The sequence below is a fragment of the Suncus etruscus genome, chromosome 3, assembly GCF_024139225.1.
Source record: "Suncus etruscus isolate mSunEtr1 chromosome 3, mSunEtr1.pri.cur, whole genome shotgun sequence".
NCBI lineage: Eukaryota > Metazoa > Chordata > Mammalia > Eulipotyphla > Soricidae > Suncus > Suncus etruscus.
The window spans coordinates 86712964-86727370 of NC_064850.1; the positions used below are offsets into that span (position 1 = coordinate 86712964).

The following is a 14407-nucleotide window of genomic DNA, read 5'->3' on the forward strand; positions in this document are numbered from 1 at the left end:
GAGAGAAAGAGGGAGGGAGGGAGGGAGGGAGGGAGGAAGGAAGGAAGGAAGGAAGGAAGGAAGGAAGGAAGGAAGGAAGGAAGGAAGGAAGGAAGGAAGGAAGGAAGGAAGGAAGGAAGGAAGGAAGGAAGGAAGGAAGGAAGGAAGGAAGGAAGGAAGAAGGAAGCTCTGCCACAGAGGCAGGCAGGGAGGAGAGCAGGAAGGAAACTGAGGACACTGGGGACTAGAAATGTGCACTTAAGGGTGTTGGACACTATATAACTAAAATTCAACTAAAACTTTGTAACTGTGTATCTGATGGTGATTCAATTAAAGTATTAATAAAAAGAAAAAGAAAGAAAAAACCACTCTCCTAGATCTCCCAAGCTAGTCCTTACTTCCTGGCACAGCTGCCTGAGGTAGTGGATTCAGTTCTGAGCATCCTGCTGCCTTTTCTCTTACCCAAACCTGACCCAAACGGTCATATCTTGTATCTGTTTTCTCTAAACATTTTCTCAAGGCCAGAACAAAAGAAGTAGGGAGTTTTCCTTGCATTCAAGCCAACTAAGTTCAATCCCCCATGCCCTTTAAAGTCCCCCAAGTCATCCAAGGTGTGATCTCTGAATGCAAGGTCAGGAGTAAACTCTGAGTACAGCTAGGTGTGGCCCAAAATTTAAAAAATAAAAAAAAATTAAAAACAAGTATTTGAGGCTGAACTAAAGGGAAGCATAACATGAATAAATCTTTCCTAAATAAAAGATTGAAAACCAGACAGACAGTATGGTCTCTTAAGAAAATCTAAGACCCGCACTCCTGGCAGGGTGACCTCCAGAGAGAAGTTAAGGCATTCTTCACAATAGGCTCTTCATCTCTATACACTGAGTCATACTCAGTGACTTGAGTCTTCTCAAGTTCCTTAATATCACCTAAGAGGTGGTTCTGACCTTCTTAGTGAATAATGTATAGGTCGAAGAAAAGAAAAGTTCTTCACCAGGTCACAATTCTAATGAGACTAATTATCCATTATCTTAAAACTCCTTCTATTTTGTTCTGTTTGTTTTGAAGCCACACCAGAAAGTGCTGAGGGGCTACTCATGGCTCTGTGCTCAAAGGAGCATTTAGAGCCAGATATTTGGAGACTCTTAGCACACAAAACATTCATTAGACCCAGGAAACTATCCTGCTCCATTATAGTTTCTTTCAGAAAGGGAAGGCCATGTTTCTAATTTTCACCATTACTGCTCTGCAAAAGCATGTTAAGATGCAAATATGACCTATTTTAGAAAGTTAAGTGGACAAGGACACAAACTTCTCAGGGCCTTGTAATACAGGAAGAGAGATGGGCACTGTCCTGACTGTTTTCAATTTCCTGTTCCTTCCAGTCCATCAACTGATGCTCAAAGTCAAGAATATGTAGTGCCAAGTTACTTTCTGATAAAGTTCAAGCACAGAAGTTAATTAGCGAGAGTGCAAGCTCTCAGTGAGACTGGTACCTGTAAGAGAGCATGGTGCATCATCACCTCCAGTTCTGCTAAAACATGAGCGTCATCTCCACAGTCCTCCTGGACTTCCAGGTCCTCCTCAGGGATCGTCTCCCACTTATGCTGATGAGCAACCAACGTGTGCACTAGTTCATACTGGCCCGGGAGTGCCAGGCTGAGCCGAGTCTGAGTCCCATAGGTGAAGCGGAGACGCCGCAACTTACAAGTCTTCTTGCTGCCCGGCCTGGTGGTAGGAAGCACCTGCAGCCCCAAGAGCAGATTCAGCAGCTGGCACTTGGCATTACAGTCCTGGCCCAGGATCACAATGCAGGGGAGGCAGTCCACGATCTGCTGAAGGTACTTCTCTTCATTAGGTGGGAAGGTAATGCAGCTCAGCTGACCTAGTTGGGGAAGGGGAGGGTGGAAAAGAATAAAGAAGTACAGAGAGAACAGTCAGAAAGGGCAGAGAGATTCACACACAGATCTCATGAGGATGTCGTCAGATTTCTAGGAAGTTCGTCACTGAGGGAGATAACCAGTGCAGTCAGGAATAAAAGCTCCTAGAATAGCTACAGAACTCCCTTTCCAGGCTCATCCCCAGAGCTTTCTTTCTGCCCAGACAGCTAGCGGTTACCTCACCTACTCTCTATGCTCCCTTTGCATCCAGTGGAGGGCCAGCCTCTGCTGGAAGGGAGTCTGGAAGGGCTCAATCACAAACACAAACTCCATTATCAGTAAGTTAACTAAGTCAGGAAAGATGATAATACCTGAGATGTAAGTCCAAAGAGAAACTATACTTGAAATTGTCAAGTCAAAATCTTCCTGGGGCTGAACAAGTGATAGTACAGCAGGCAGGGCACTTGCCATATACTTGCTGACCCGAGTGTGATCCCTGCACCCTGAATAGTTTCTGAAGCCCACCAGGAGTGATCCCTGAGAACAGAGCCAGGAGTAAATCCTGAGCAATGCTGAGTGTGACCCAAAAACAAAATCCAAAATCATGAAACTTTCCTTGTGGCAGAAAATGTAATAATGAGCATACCTGTGACCCTTTTCAATGTTTCCACCATATGCTTGTTATTTTTCTCATTTGTGACATGTTTTATAAATGTATGAGAATCTTGAAATGTGGGTTAAGATAAAATGTTACTCAAGTCTGCTCTAGAATATATTCCAGTTTATCTATGACAGCTAGTGACAGCATTTCAGCTGTCATTTTGTTTAACAAATAGATGCTCAATTTTGATCATTTCCTAAGCAAATCACATTCCTTCCATTTTTAGACAAGACTGAGTGCAGCAAAGGGAAAGAATATTTTATTAGCATAAAACCAAGGCAAATCTGGGAAGAGACATGCTTGATCTCAAAATTTTTTTGTTTTTGGACATACTCAACTGTCCTTAGCTTAGGGCTTAGTCTTGGCTCTGCACTCAGGGACCACTCCTGGCAAGCTCTGGGCACTATATATGGGGCGCATCAAAGCCAGATCAGGGCCGGGCGGTGGCGCTAAAGGTAAGGTGCCTGCCTTGCCTGCGCTATCCTTGGATGGACCGCGGTTCGATCCCCCGGTGTCCCATATGGTCCCCCAAGCCAGGAGCAACTTCTGAGTGCATAGCCAGGAGTAACCCCTGAGCGTTACCGGGTGTGGCCCAAAAACCAAAAAAAAAAAAAAAAAAAAAAAAAAAAAAAAAAAAAAAAAGCCAGATCAGCCACTGCAAGGCAACCTACCCACTATACTATTATTCCAAGCCCATTTGTTTTGTTTTGTTTTGTTTTCTTGTTTTTTGGGGCCACACCCAGTAATGCTCAGGGGTTACTCCTGGCTATACGCTCAGAAGTCGCTCCTGGCTTAGGGGACCATATGGGACACCGGGGGATCGAACTGCGGTCTGTCCTAGGCTAGCGCTGGCAAGGCAGACACCTTACCTCTAGTGCCACCATACCGGCCCCAAAGCCCATTTTTAATACCATTTTTAATACATTTTTTAATACCATTCTACCGCTGCGCTATTGCTCTGGCCCTATTCGAAAAGGCTAATATCTACAAACAAAAATATGGCATTTAAGGGGCCAGAGAGATAGCACGTAGGTAAGGCGTTTGCCTTTCATGCAGAAGGTCATTGGTTCAAGTCCCGGCATCCCATATGGTCCTCCAAGCCTGCCAGGAGCGAGTTCTGAGCATAGAGCCAGGAGTAACCCCTGAGCGCTGCCGGGTATGACCCAAAATCAAAACAAAACAAAAAATATATGGCACTTAAGAGAAAACAAAATTATGACAATTTCTATTCAAAGAAAAGTATGAAAAGTAGGGGATTGGGCCAGTGTGATATCACAGCAGGGAGGGCATCTGCCTTGCATACAGCTGACTAGGTTCAATCACTGGCATCCCATATAGTCCCCAAGCCCAAGAGTGATTCCTGAGCTCAAAGCCAGGAGTAACACTTGAGCACCACTGGATGTGGCCCAGAAACAAACAAACAAGAAAGTACAGGTCAGAGAGAAAAAGACAAAGGGGCTCACCAGGCATCCCACCAATCCTGATTCTAGTCCCCCATTCCAACCAATGGCAGTGGTCTCTTCTGAGCAGAAAACCAGGAATGTCCCCTGAGAACAGCCAGGTATGGCCTAACCCCCCAAAAACATTTTTTAAAAATATTTTCTTTGTTTTGGGTCACACCTAGCAGTACTCAGAGCTGTCTCCTGGCTTTGCATTCTTTTTTTTTTTTTTTTTTTTGGGCCACACCCGGTAACACTCAGGGGTTACTCCTGGCAATGTGCTCAGAAGTTGCTCCTGGCTTGGGGGACCATATGGGACACCGGGGGATCGAACCGCGGTCCGTCCAAGGCTAGCGCAGGCAAGGCAGGCACCTTACCTTTAGCGCCACCGCCCGGCCCCTGGCTTTGCATTCTGACTCTATCACTTCTGGCAGTGTCAGAGGACCATCTCGGGTACACAGAATTGAAACCATGTGGGCTGCAAGCAAGGTACACAGTTCTATCTCTCTGGCCCTAAATTAAGGCTGGTGTGAGGGAGGGGTAGTATTCACACCCAGTAGTGCTCAGCACTTACTTCTGGTTGCAGTTGGTGATGATATAAAATGCCAGTGAATTGAACCTAGATCAAGAGCATGCAAGACAAGAGCCCTACCTGATGTATCTCTCTCTAGTCCCTCAGATCTAAAATATTTTAATTAGAAAAAATAAATTCATTGACTAGAACTCTCCGGTTTTGTTTTTGTTTGGAGGCTACACCTGGCAGTTTTCTGAGTAATCCCTGGTCGTACCTGGGAACTATATGTGACACTGAGCATTCAAACCAGGGTCTGCAGGATGTAAGGCAAGCACCTAACCTCTGTTCTATCTCTCCAAACCAGAACTACATTATTCTGAGCTGACCATGCTTGACCCTACTTGACCCTACTTCTGAGCTGACCCTACTTGTTCAGGGACTGTATTCTGCCCAGGTCTATGATTCAAGCAACCAGAAGTGTTAGAAAGGCACAGAAGAACTACAGTCCTTAGGTCGCAAGAAAGCCAATCTCTGGACCAAATACATACATCTTACCTGAAAAACTGAGTGGCAAAGCTGAAACAATTACTCTGAGGGCTGGAGAGGAAAGCACAGCAGTAGGGCGTTTGCCTTGCACGCGGTAGACCCAGGACAGATCCGAGTTCAATTCCTGGCATCCCATATGGTCCCCCAAGTCTGCCAAGAGCGACTTCTGAGCACAGAGCCAAGTGTAACCCCTGAGCACTGCTGGGTGAAGCCCCAATAATAATAATAATAATAATAATAATAATAATAATAATAATAAATAATAATAATAGTAATAGTAGTAGTAGTAGTAGTAGTAGTAGTAGTAGTAGTAGTAGTAGTAGTAGTAGTAGTAGTAGTAGTAGTAGTAGTATAATTACTTTGGTCACTAACCATGAACTGCTGTTTACTATGTCAGTGTATCTGAAGCAAGCCCGGCCTAATTCACTGCAGTTTTTCTACTTCAGATAGTATCTATTTTGTTACAAATCTATTTCAAATCGTCAAACCTACTTGTTCCACAAGAACCAAATGACACCATGAGCCTGAGCTTAGGGCAGAAGCTATACTGCCCGAGCTCTCAAAAAGGAACTTGCCTTGCACACAGTCAACCCAGGTTCAATCCTCAGCATCCCATATGTTCCTCCAACATCAATAAGGTCCTTCCTTTCCTTCCTATCTCTAAGTCTGGCCTAAAAGAAGAAAATCAACTCACCTAAGAAGGAGAGATTCCTCTGGATAAGCAAAGACAATTGAACTGAGTGTTTCCTTCTGTGCCAAGTATAGGAAACTGGACTCTGAATGACAATCTGAAAGCAAGTTGCCAGAGGCCACAGCTTAGGTGGCTCCTTCACAAGCAATACCCACAGGCTAGTCCTGAGACAGGTCATCTTGTCTACAACGAAATATTTACTACAACCTTTCTAGTCAATTGTTTATATTATAAAGATCAGAACAAACCCAGTTGTTTAGAGTTCTCTCTGTATCCTAGACATGACTGATATACCTGTTTGAATGTTACGGCTGTCAAAGTGCTCAGGGGACCACATACAGCTCAGAGGATTGTATTATCTCTCTTGGTCCAGTGACTATAAAGTCTTTTCAGGTGATTTCAAATGCAGTCAAATTTGAGAATGTTGGTCCACATCTGTGGCTCTCAAGCCCACAGCATGGCGCATAGGTGCGGAGTTCAAGAGCAAGAGCAGTGACCTTCAAAGCTACCCTGCATGTTGCAATCATCTTAAAATTAATTTAAGTGGCTGGAGAGATGTACAGCAGTAGGGCATTTGCCTTGTATGCGGCCAACCCAGCAGGGACCTGGTTTAATTCCCAGCATCCTGTATGGTCCCCCCCAGCTTACCAGGTGCGATTTCTGAGTGCAGAACCAGGAGTAGTCCCTGAGTGCCACTGGGTGTGGCCCAGAAATCAATCAATCAATAAAGTTTAAAAAATTTATATAAAAAATTAACTTAAAAATTACTGATGCCTACACTTGGGAGATAGCACAAGAGTTAGGACACATGTCTTGAATGTGGCCAGTTCAGTCTGATCCTTGGCACTATGACCAGCTAGCTCCACTACCCACCTCTGGAACCACTGGATGAAAGTGATGGTTGATATGATTCTAATGTAACTGGCATGGACTTGCCTCAACCATAATATTAGGGATATTATAAATTTCAAAATATTGGAGCACCACCAAGAGTAATTCCTGCATACAGAGTCAAGACCCCTGAGAACTGCTAGGTATGGCCCAAAAACAAAACAAAAAATTGTTTTCAAATATTTTCAGATAATTAAAGAAGGAACATTTGAGAAATTGGTTCACAAAATGCTGAGAGTAACTGACTGCACTAGCTCCTTAGGAATGCCCAGTGTTCTCACACTGTTGCTAGGAATTTCTATATTTCTTAAAGGAGGACCGACTGAAGGCCCACTAGAATGCCATTTATCCTTAGTGTGGATTGCTGTTTCGAATACTCCCAAGGAACATTTCACCAGAAGGCCTTCTGAAATGCTTCTCCCCTGCGCGGATCACTGGTCTATTCCTTTAGAAATGCTTTTGAGATTTACGTTATGGTACTGACATTATGCTCTCCTCACATCTAATTGGCCTTTCTCCCTTACGTTGTGTGTAGATAGTAAAAACCTTTTACTTCCTAACATAAGGATTTTACAGCCCTGATTAAATTTCTCTTTATCTGGAAAATCTCAGCATCAAAATTAAAGACACTTAGTAACAACTTTTTTTCCCCTGTCTTTAAAATGCCCTTGCAGTTTCTGTTTCTGGAGACATCTCTAAACTTGTTAACTCTTACCTTAGAATTTACCTTAGAATTTACCGAGAAATAGGTTTGGCAAGGATGTAGTATTGGGCTGTGGAAACTTTACCAGGTATAAAATCTGCATTTCTTTAGATAGAGCTTGTCTCCTTCACTTCGACCTTTAAACAATGAAACCTCTCCCCTTATTCCCACTTCTCATTAATCCCCTCTGTGACATCTGAGACTGGCCTGCAAGGAACTGCTTTTAGGTGTTAAAATTAACCTTCTCCCTAGGACTTTTGCTATCCTAGCCAGGTGAATTAATCTGTTAATCTGTGCTTTGTTTGTGAACATTCTTCTCATACCTGTGACTGGCAATTTACTTCATATATACCTGCCCCAGACATTAAATTTTAGAACATACTGTTTCTCCACATACATTCTGTGGCTCTCATTTTCTTCGTATTTCACCGCCCGTGCACCTACTCTTCTCGAGGGAACTCAAAGAAGTTCTCTAGCAACTAGACCCCAAGAGCAAGAGTGATAACACAGTGGGTAGGGCATTTGTCTTGCATGTGGTCAACCTGGATTTGATCCCCAGCATCCCATATGGTCCCCCTGAACACCACTAAAAAGTAATTCCTTAGTGCAAAGCCAAGCGTAACTCCCAAGGCATGCCAGACATGCTCCCTCCAAATAAAAAGAAAAAAGTATGGTGCATAATGAATAGTTTAGAAACAAGAATCATGGGCCAGAGAGATAGCATGGAGGTAAGGCATTTACCTTGCATGCAGAAGGATGGTGGTTCCAATCCTGGCATCCCATATGGTCCCCCGAGCCTGCCAGGAGTGATTTCTGAGCATAGAGCTAGGAGTGACCTCTGAGCGATGGCGGGTGTGACCCAAAAAACAAACAAACAAAAAAGAAAACAAACAAAAAAACAAGAATCATTCCTAAAAGCCTGCTCCTCCACTTAAAGAACAGAGTGATGGTGTGGATTAGAAGGACCATAATCCCAGTACAAGTACGGAAAAATCCAGCTAGACCATCTTCATTCTGATTACACTTCTCTTTCCTTCTCCCTACCCTAGGATACTCTCAAACAGGTGTCTAAGTGTAAATTTACAACCTTTATAACTCCTAGAACAGAAGTTGTTATATATTAAAACACAACAGCTGTGCTCTTCTGCTGATGGTATTAGAAGTTTATACCAGAGAACTAAGATCAGCCTAAGCATTTCCAAGACAAGAGAGCTGGGAGCACTTTCTGAGTTAATGGCAATGATAAGAGAGCCAGTAAAACATGTCACATCTGTTAAAACCACAGCAGAATAATACCACACTGTCTAATTTCCATCTTTCCTACCAAAACAGTTATTCTATAGTTCAATGGGCAGGAGAGCAAGCTTTGCATATAAAAGGCCTGATTTTCTTTCCTGGCACAACATGGTTCCCATAGCACCACCAGAAGTGACCCCTGAATACCTCCAATTGTGGCCCCAAGATAAAAAACAACAGTAAAGTCACAAGAAACTGAGGCAGAGAGACAGACAAGCAGTAAGGTCCTCTTTGGCTCAGAAGAGCCATTTTCATGCCCAGAAAAGAAAAAAGCAGCTACTCTGCTTCACTTTGTGGCCATGCATTTCTTCTAGTCAATGCAGTACATCTCAAACATAAAAACACCACACTGCAAAGGTCACAATGGGAAAGCAACACAGAAACACACCACACTTTGTACATGAGGATGATAGCTGAATAAGACTCAACTAGTATCAGCCTCTATGATAAGGACTTTAGAGAGGAAATGTTGAGGATGTTCAAACAAATTGAAAAAAAAAAAAAAAAAAAAAAGAGAATAGTCAGAGAGATGGCATGGAGGTAGGACAGGTGGTTTCGAATCCCAGCATCCCATATGGTCCCCAGAGCCTGCCAGGAGTGATTTCTGAGCGTAAAGTCAGGAATAACTCCTGAGTACTGCTGGGTGTGACCAAAAAAAAAAAAAAAAAACAAAAAAAAAAGGAAGGAAGGAATAGAGAGCATATTATAAGACTCAAGAGTAAAGATAGTTAAATGAGAAATTTTCAGAAAGAAAGGCAGAGCTGAAAAACTTGTAATAAAAAAAAAAATAAAAAAAAAAAAAAACAAAAAAAAACTACTGGAGAGCCTTACCAGCATAGTAACAGCTGCTGAGAACAGAATTAGTGAGCTTGAAGATGAGCTGCATAACGCCTCCAGACAACAACAGAAGATAGAAAAGGATCTTAAAATAAATGAACAGAAGATGGAAAAAAATCCTCAATATAAAAATAAAAGTGTAGTTAAGACTGAGAGAGGTCCTCTATGACAATAAAGTTGGAAATAATCACTTCAGAGAAGAACTAAGAATTGAAAAGGAGTAAAGTAATATGCATGACACTCTGACTTCACTTTTCTCAGCCTTTCTCATCTATGAACTGATGGAATTGGCTTAGATCTTTTCCTGATGTTTAAGCCATACCTGACAGTGTCTTGGGTATCATATGTGATGCCAAGGGTCGAATTGCTGGGCCAGCATGTTACCTACTGTCCTATTCTCAGGTTGGGTGGGATCCTATTTAATCCTTCCAGTTCTAAAATTCCAGGGCCCATAAATGTAGAACTGTTGAAAGAAAAACAATTGAGCCCGGAGAGATAGCACAGCGGCGTTTGCCTTGCAAGCAGCCGATCCAGGACCAAAGGTGGTTGGTTCGAATCCCGGTGTCCCATATGGTCCCCTGTGCCTGCCAGGAGCTATTTCTGAGCAGACAGCCAGGAGTAACCCCTGAGCACCGCCAGGTGCGGCCCAAAAAACCAAAAAAAAAAAGAAAGAAAGAAAAACAATTGAGGAAGATATAAGGTTGATCTGGTTATTTTTGTTTTCAAGTCTGTATATTTGATTGTATGATTTTCCCCTGAGCCAACTCTGTATGCAGTGCAGATCAAAAAGCTAAATGAACTAGCCAGGGACTTTGAAGACCTAAAGGCCTTTGAAGAACTAAAAACAGTGAGAGGGAAGCAGAAAAGCTGCTTGAAGCTGGAGCAGCTGCTGCACTGACAGTTAAAGGGCCTGGAGTAAATAATTGGAGGGGGGGAGAGAGAGGGGTGGGAGAGAAGGGGGAGGGAGGAAGATTAGGGGGGGAGGGGGAGAGGGAGAATGGGGGAAAGAGGGGGCGTGAGATAGGGGGAGGGTGAGAGAGAGAGAGAGAGAGAGAGAGAGAGAGAGAGAGAGAGAGAGAGAGAGAGAGAGAGAGAGAGAGAGAGAGAGAATCAGAAATCAGGTAGGGCTTTTGCTTTGCTACTCAGGTTCAATCCCTGATACCCCAAATGCTCCTCCAGGCCCATGAGGAGTGAATTGTGAGCACAGGACCAGGAATAAACCCTGAGCAAAACATAATGTGGCTCCAACATAAATAAATAATAAAATTAACAAAGACTAATGCTTGCCCAACACTTAAAATTTTTATTTGGGCCTGAAAGACTACAAAGATTAAGATGTGTATCTTGTGCAGAAGTCTCACTCATCTATGGGTTTTAAGGAAAATAAAGGACATTTTTGCAATAATTCTCAGAGACAAAAAAGAGCAGGGCTGGAAAGTCCAGCTCATGACATGAAGCTCACCACAAAGAGTGATGAGTGCAGTTAGAGAAATAACTACACTGAGAACTATCATAACAATATGAATGAATGAGGGAAATAGGAAGCCTGTCTAGAGTACGGATGGGGGCGGGGTGGGGAGGAGGGAGATTTGGGACATTGGTGATGGGAATATTACACTGGTGAAGGGGTTTGTTCTTTACATGACTGAAACCCAACTACAATCGTATTTGTAACAAAATGTTTAAATAAAGATATTATTAAAAAAAAAAAAAGATGTGTGTCTTGCACCAGACTGCTTCCACCTCAGCACTACATATGGTCCCCTCTTAACTGATAGGCTAGCTACTCCTGAGCACAGAAATTTTGAGCACCAGCATCCAGCAGGTGCTTCCTTTCTAGATACCTTGGATCTAGGATACCTCACTCCACACATATACACACGTATAAATAAAAATAAATAATTTTATTAGCACATAATATCCCCCAAGCCAACCAAAACACAGAGCCAGGAGTTAAGCCCTGAGTATCGAGAGGTGTGCCCCCCCCAATCAAAAAAACCAAAAAGTCAACCATAAATAAATAGTTACTCAATATGGCCTTTGGATTCTACTTACTAATCCACAAGGATTCTCAAATCAAGGGCCTGAGAAGATATTACAGGATTAAGGTGCTTATATTACATGCAAGTGACTGAGGCTTGATCCTCTGTATACCATATAGTCCTCAAAGCCTCACCAGAAGTGAACAGGAAATACTGACTGATAAAAAGAGCACATAAGGATTTCTCTTTTTCTTCCCAGCATCACATAAGAGTTTATTTGCAATAAGAGAAATACATATTAAAACCACACTGAGAGTTTACCTCACATGTATATATACACATGTGTATAATATATATATATATATATATATACATATATATAGTAATAGCTAATATTTCTTCTGTATGCACTTTCTCTCCTTTTGACTAATTACAGTTTTTGTTTTGTTTTTGTGTTTGAGGGATTTTTGATTTGGGGGAGGGAGAGGCTTAGGTTACTCCTGGCTCTGTGCTCAAGAATTACTTCTGGCAGTGCTCAGAGGACAATATGGGATGCTGGGTATAGAATCCAGGTCATTCATGTGCAAGGGAAATCCCCCTACCCATTGTACTATCTCTCTGTCTCCCCTTTTGGTTATATCTGGCTGTATTCAGGGCTTCCTCCTGGCTCTGCAGTCAGGAATCACTTCTGGTGAGTTCAGGGAACCATATGTGCTGCTGAGATGGAACCTGGGTCAGATGAATGCAAGGCAAATGCCCTATCCACCACACTATATCTCTGGCCCTGTCATTTACGTTTATTCACGTCTCAATTTTTAAAACTGAACTCTATAAGTGAATAAAATATAAAGAACTTCTTAATTCACTGAGATAGCTGACAAGCTCCTTTCTGTGTAAGACTTTACCGGGGCTTGTCATGCTGCAAAGGACACCAGAAAGGCAGCTGACCACTGAGCCTGTGCTTTACGGGATGCAGAGGTGAAAGCAGTTCCTGAAAGAAAGTCGCCCTATGCTTCATGGACAACTTAATCTCTGTCATTCAGCAGCCAATAGTTTACAGTAGTCTCCATTAAGAATAATCCAATTTGGGGGAGAGGGGGCAAAGCAATAGCACAGCAGTAAGACATTTGCCTTGCACATGGCCGATCCAGGACAGACCTTGGTTTAATCCCCAGTGTTCCATATGGTCCCCCCCAAGCCAGGAACAATTTTTGAGCACATAGCCAGGAGTAATCCCTGAGCATCATGGGGTTTGCTCCCACCAAAAAAGAATAATCCAATGGGGGCCAGAGTGGTAGCACAATGGGTAGGTCATTAGCTTTGCATGTGGGTGATCGAATCCAATTCCATAAGATCCCCCAAGCCTGCCAGGAGTGATTCCTGAGCACAGAGCCAAGAGTAGCCCCTGAGCACCTACAGGTATGGCCCAACCCCCCAAAAGAATGATACAATGGGGGGCCTGAAGTGATAGTACAGCAGGTAGGGCACTTGCTTTACTCATATCTGACCCCGGAAGCCCATATGGTACCTTGAGCCAGTCAGGAGTGATCCCTGAATGCAGAATAACCACTGAGAATTGGTCCTAATGGCCCCAAAAATCAATAAATAAATAAACAAACAATGATCCAATGTGGGCAGGAAGGTAGCTCAACTGTACAGCACTTACCTTGCATGCACAGTTTCAATCCCTAGGTTCAACCCCCAGCACCAGAAACAAATCACAACAAAAGAATGAGCTGTTTGGAGCTAGAGTGGTGGTGCAAGTGGTAAGGCATTTGGCTTGCATGCACTAACCTAGAACGAACTGCTGTTCAATCCCCTGGGTCCCATACGGTCCCCCAAGCCAGGAGTGATTTCTGAGCACATAGCCAGGAGTCATCCCTGAGCATCACTGGGTGTGGCCCAAAAAGAAAAAAAAATAAGAATGATCTGTTTGATGGTGCACATGTACAAAAATAAATAAATAAAAATAAAATCTGGGGCAGATTAAGCATTAAAAATATTTAGGGATCCAAAGTAGAATTGAGTGACACAGAGCCCCTTCCTTGCAAATAAGTGGGAGCCTGCGAGTTTAACCCTATATGCACCGAGTAAGATATGGCCTGAGAGTAAGATCTCCTGAGTACCTAAAGCCAAAGCCAAAGTAAATCCCAAAACAAGCACCACAATCAAGTGTGTATGTGAAGCCTTTAGCTTTCATGACAACAGCAGCAAAAGGAAAAGGAAAAAAATTAAACTAAAAAAAGTTTGTAATAACAAAGAAATTATTATGTCACTGAAAACTTCACAAATATATGCTGATAACAGTTAAAAAGAAAAGGGAATTTCCTACTTGTTGTAGAATAGAAGGAAATATGAATACAAATACCACCACCGAGGCAAGTGAGTTGTGAACAAGTATTTGTCAGACTTAGGAGACAAGTATTTTCAAGAATAAGGTTATGGGGCCAGAAAGATGGTACAGGGGTTAAAGCACATGCTGCTTTACATACAACCTGCCCTAGATCAATCTCCAACACCACCAGGTGTGAGTGACATCTGAGCGTAAAGCCACAAGTAAGCCCTGAACCCTAACAAGTGTGGCAACAAAACAGAAAGAAGAAAATTATTGAAGAAATCTTGGTACATTTCCCACAAAGAACCAATCTATTGTAAAAGGGAAAAAATGGTGACTTTCAGGGCTAGGGAAATAACTCAAAAGGTCACACATATGCTTTGCCTTGTAGGACGCCAGGGTTCAATACTCAGCAACCCATGGTTCCCTAAGCACTGCCAGGAATGGTCGTGGTTACTTAGCAATGCACTAAGATCTTAGCAATGCACTAAGATTACTTAGCAATTCTATAAGATCTCATGACCTGAGTCTAATCATTGGAAAACAACACATAGATCCTGTGAGGGTCTTCATGAAGAATACTATGCCTACTCCTAAAATTGTCAAAAAGTAATGCCAGAAAAGATCAAAGAGAACTTCCAGATTATAGGAAACTA

The 14407-nt window shown here is 42.8% G+C and overlaps 1 protein-coding gene across 1 annotated transcript in view; it reads right to left on the minus strand.

The window, feature by feature from the left end:
• Positions 1–14407, minus strand: part of DSTYK (dual serine/threonine and tyrosine protein kinase) — a 62351-nt gene that overhangs the window by 33584 nt on the left and 14360 nt on the right. The window contains exon 2 of the mRNA XM_049770934.1: positions 1473–1861. Coding sequence (XP_049626891.1) covers positions 1473–1861 — 389 coding nt within the window. The remainder of the gene's footprint in view (positions 1–1472; positions 1862–14407) is intronic.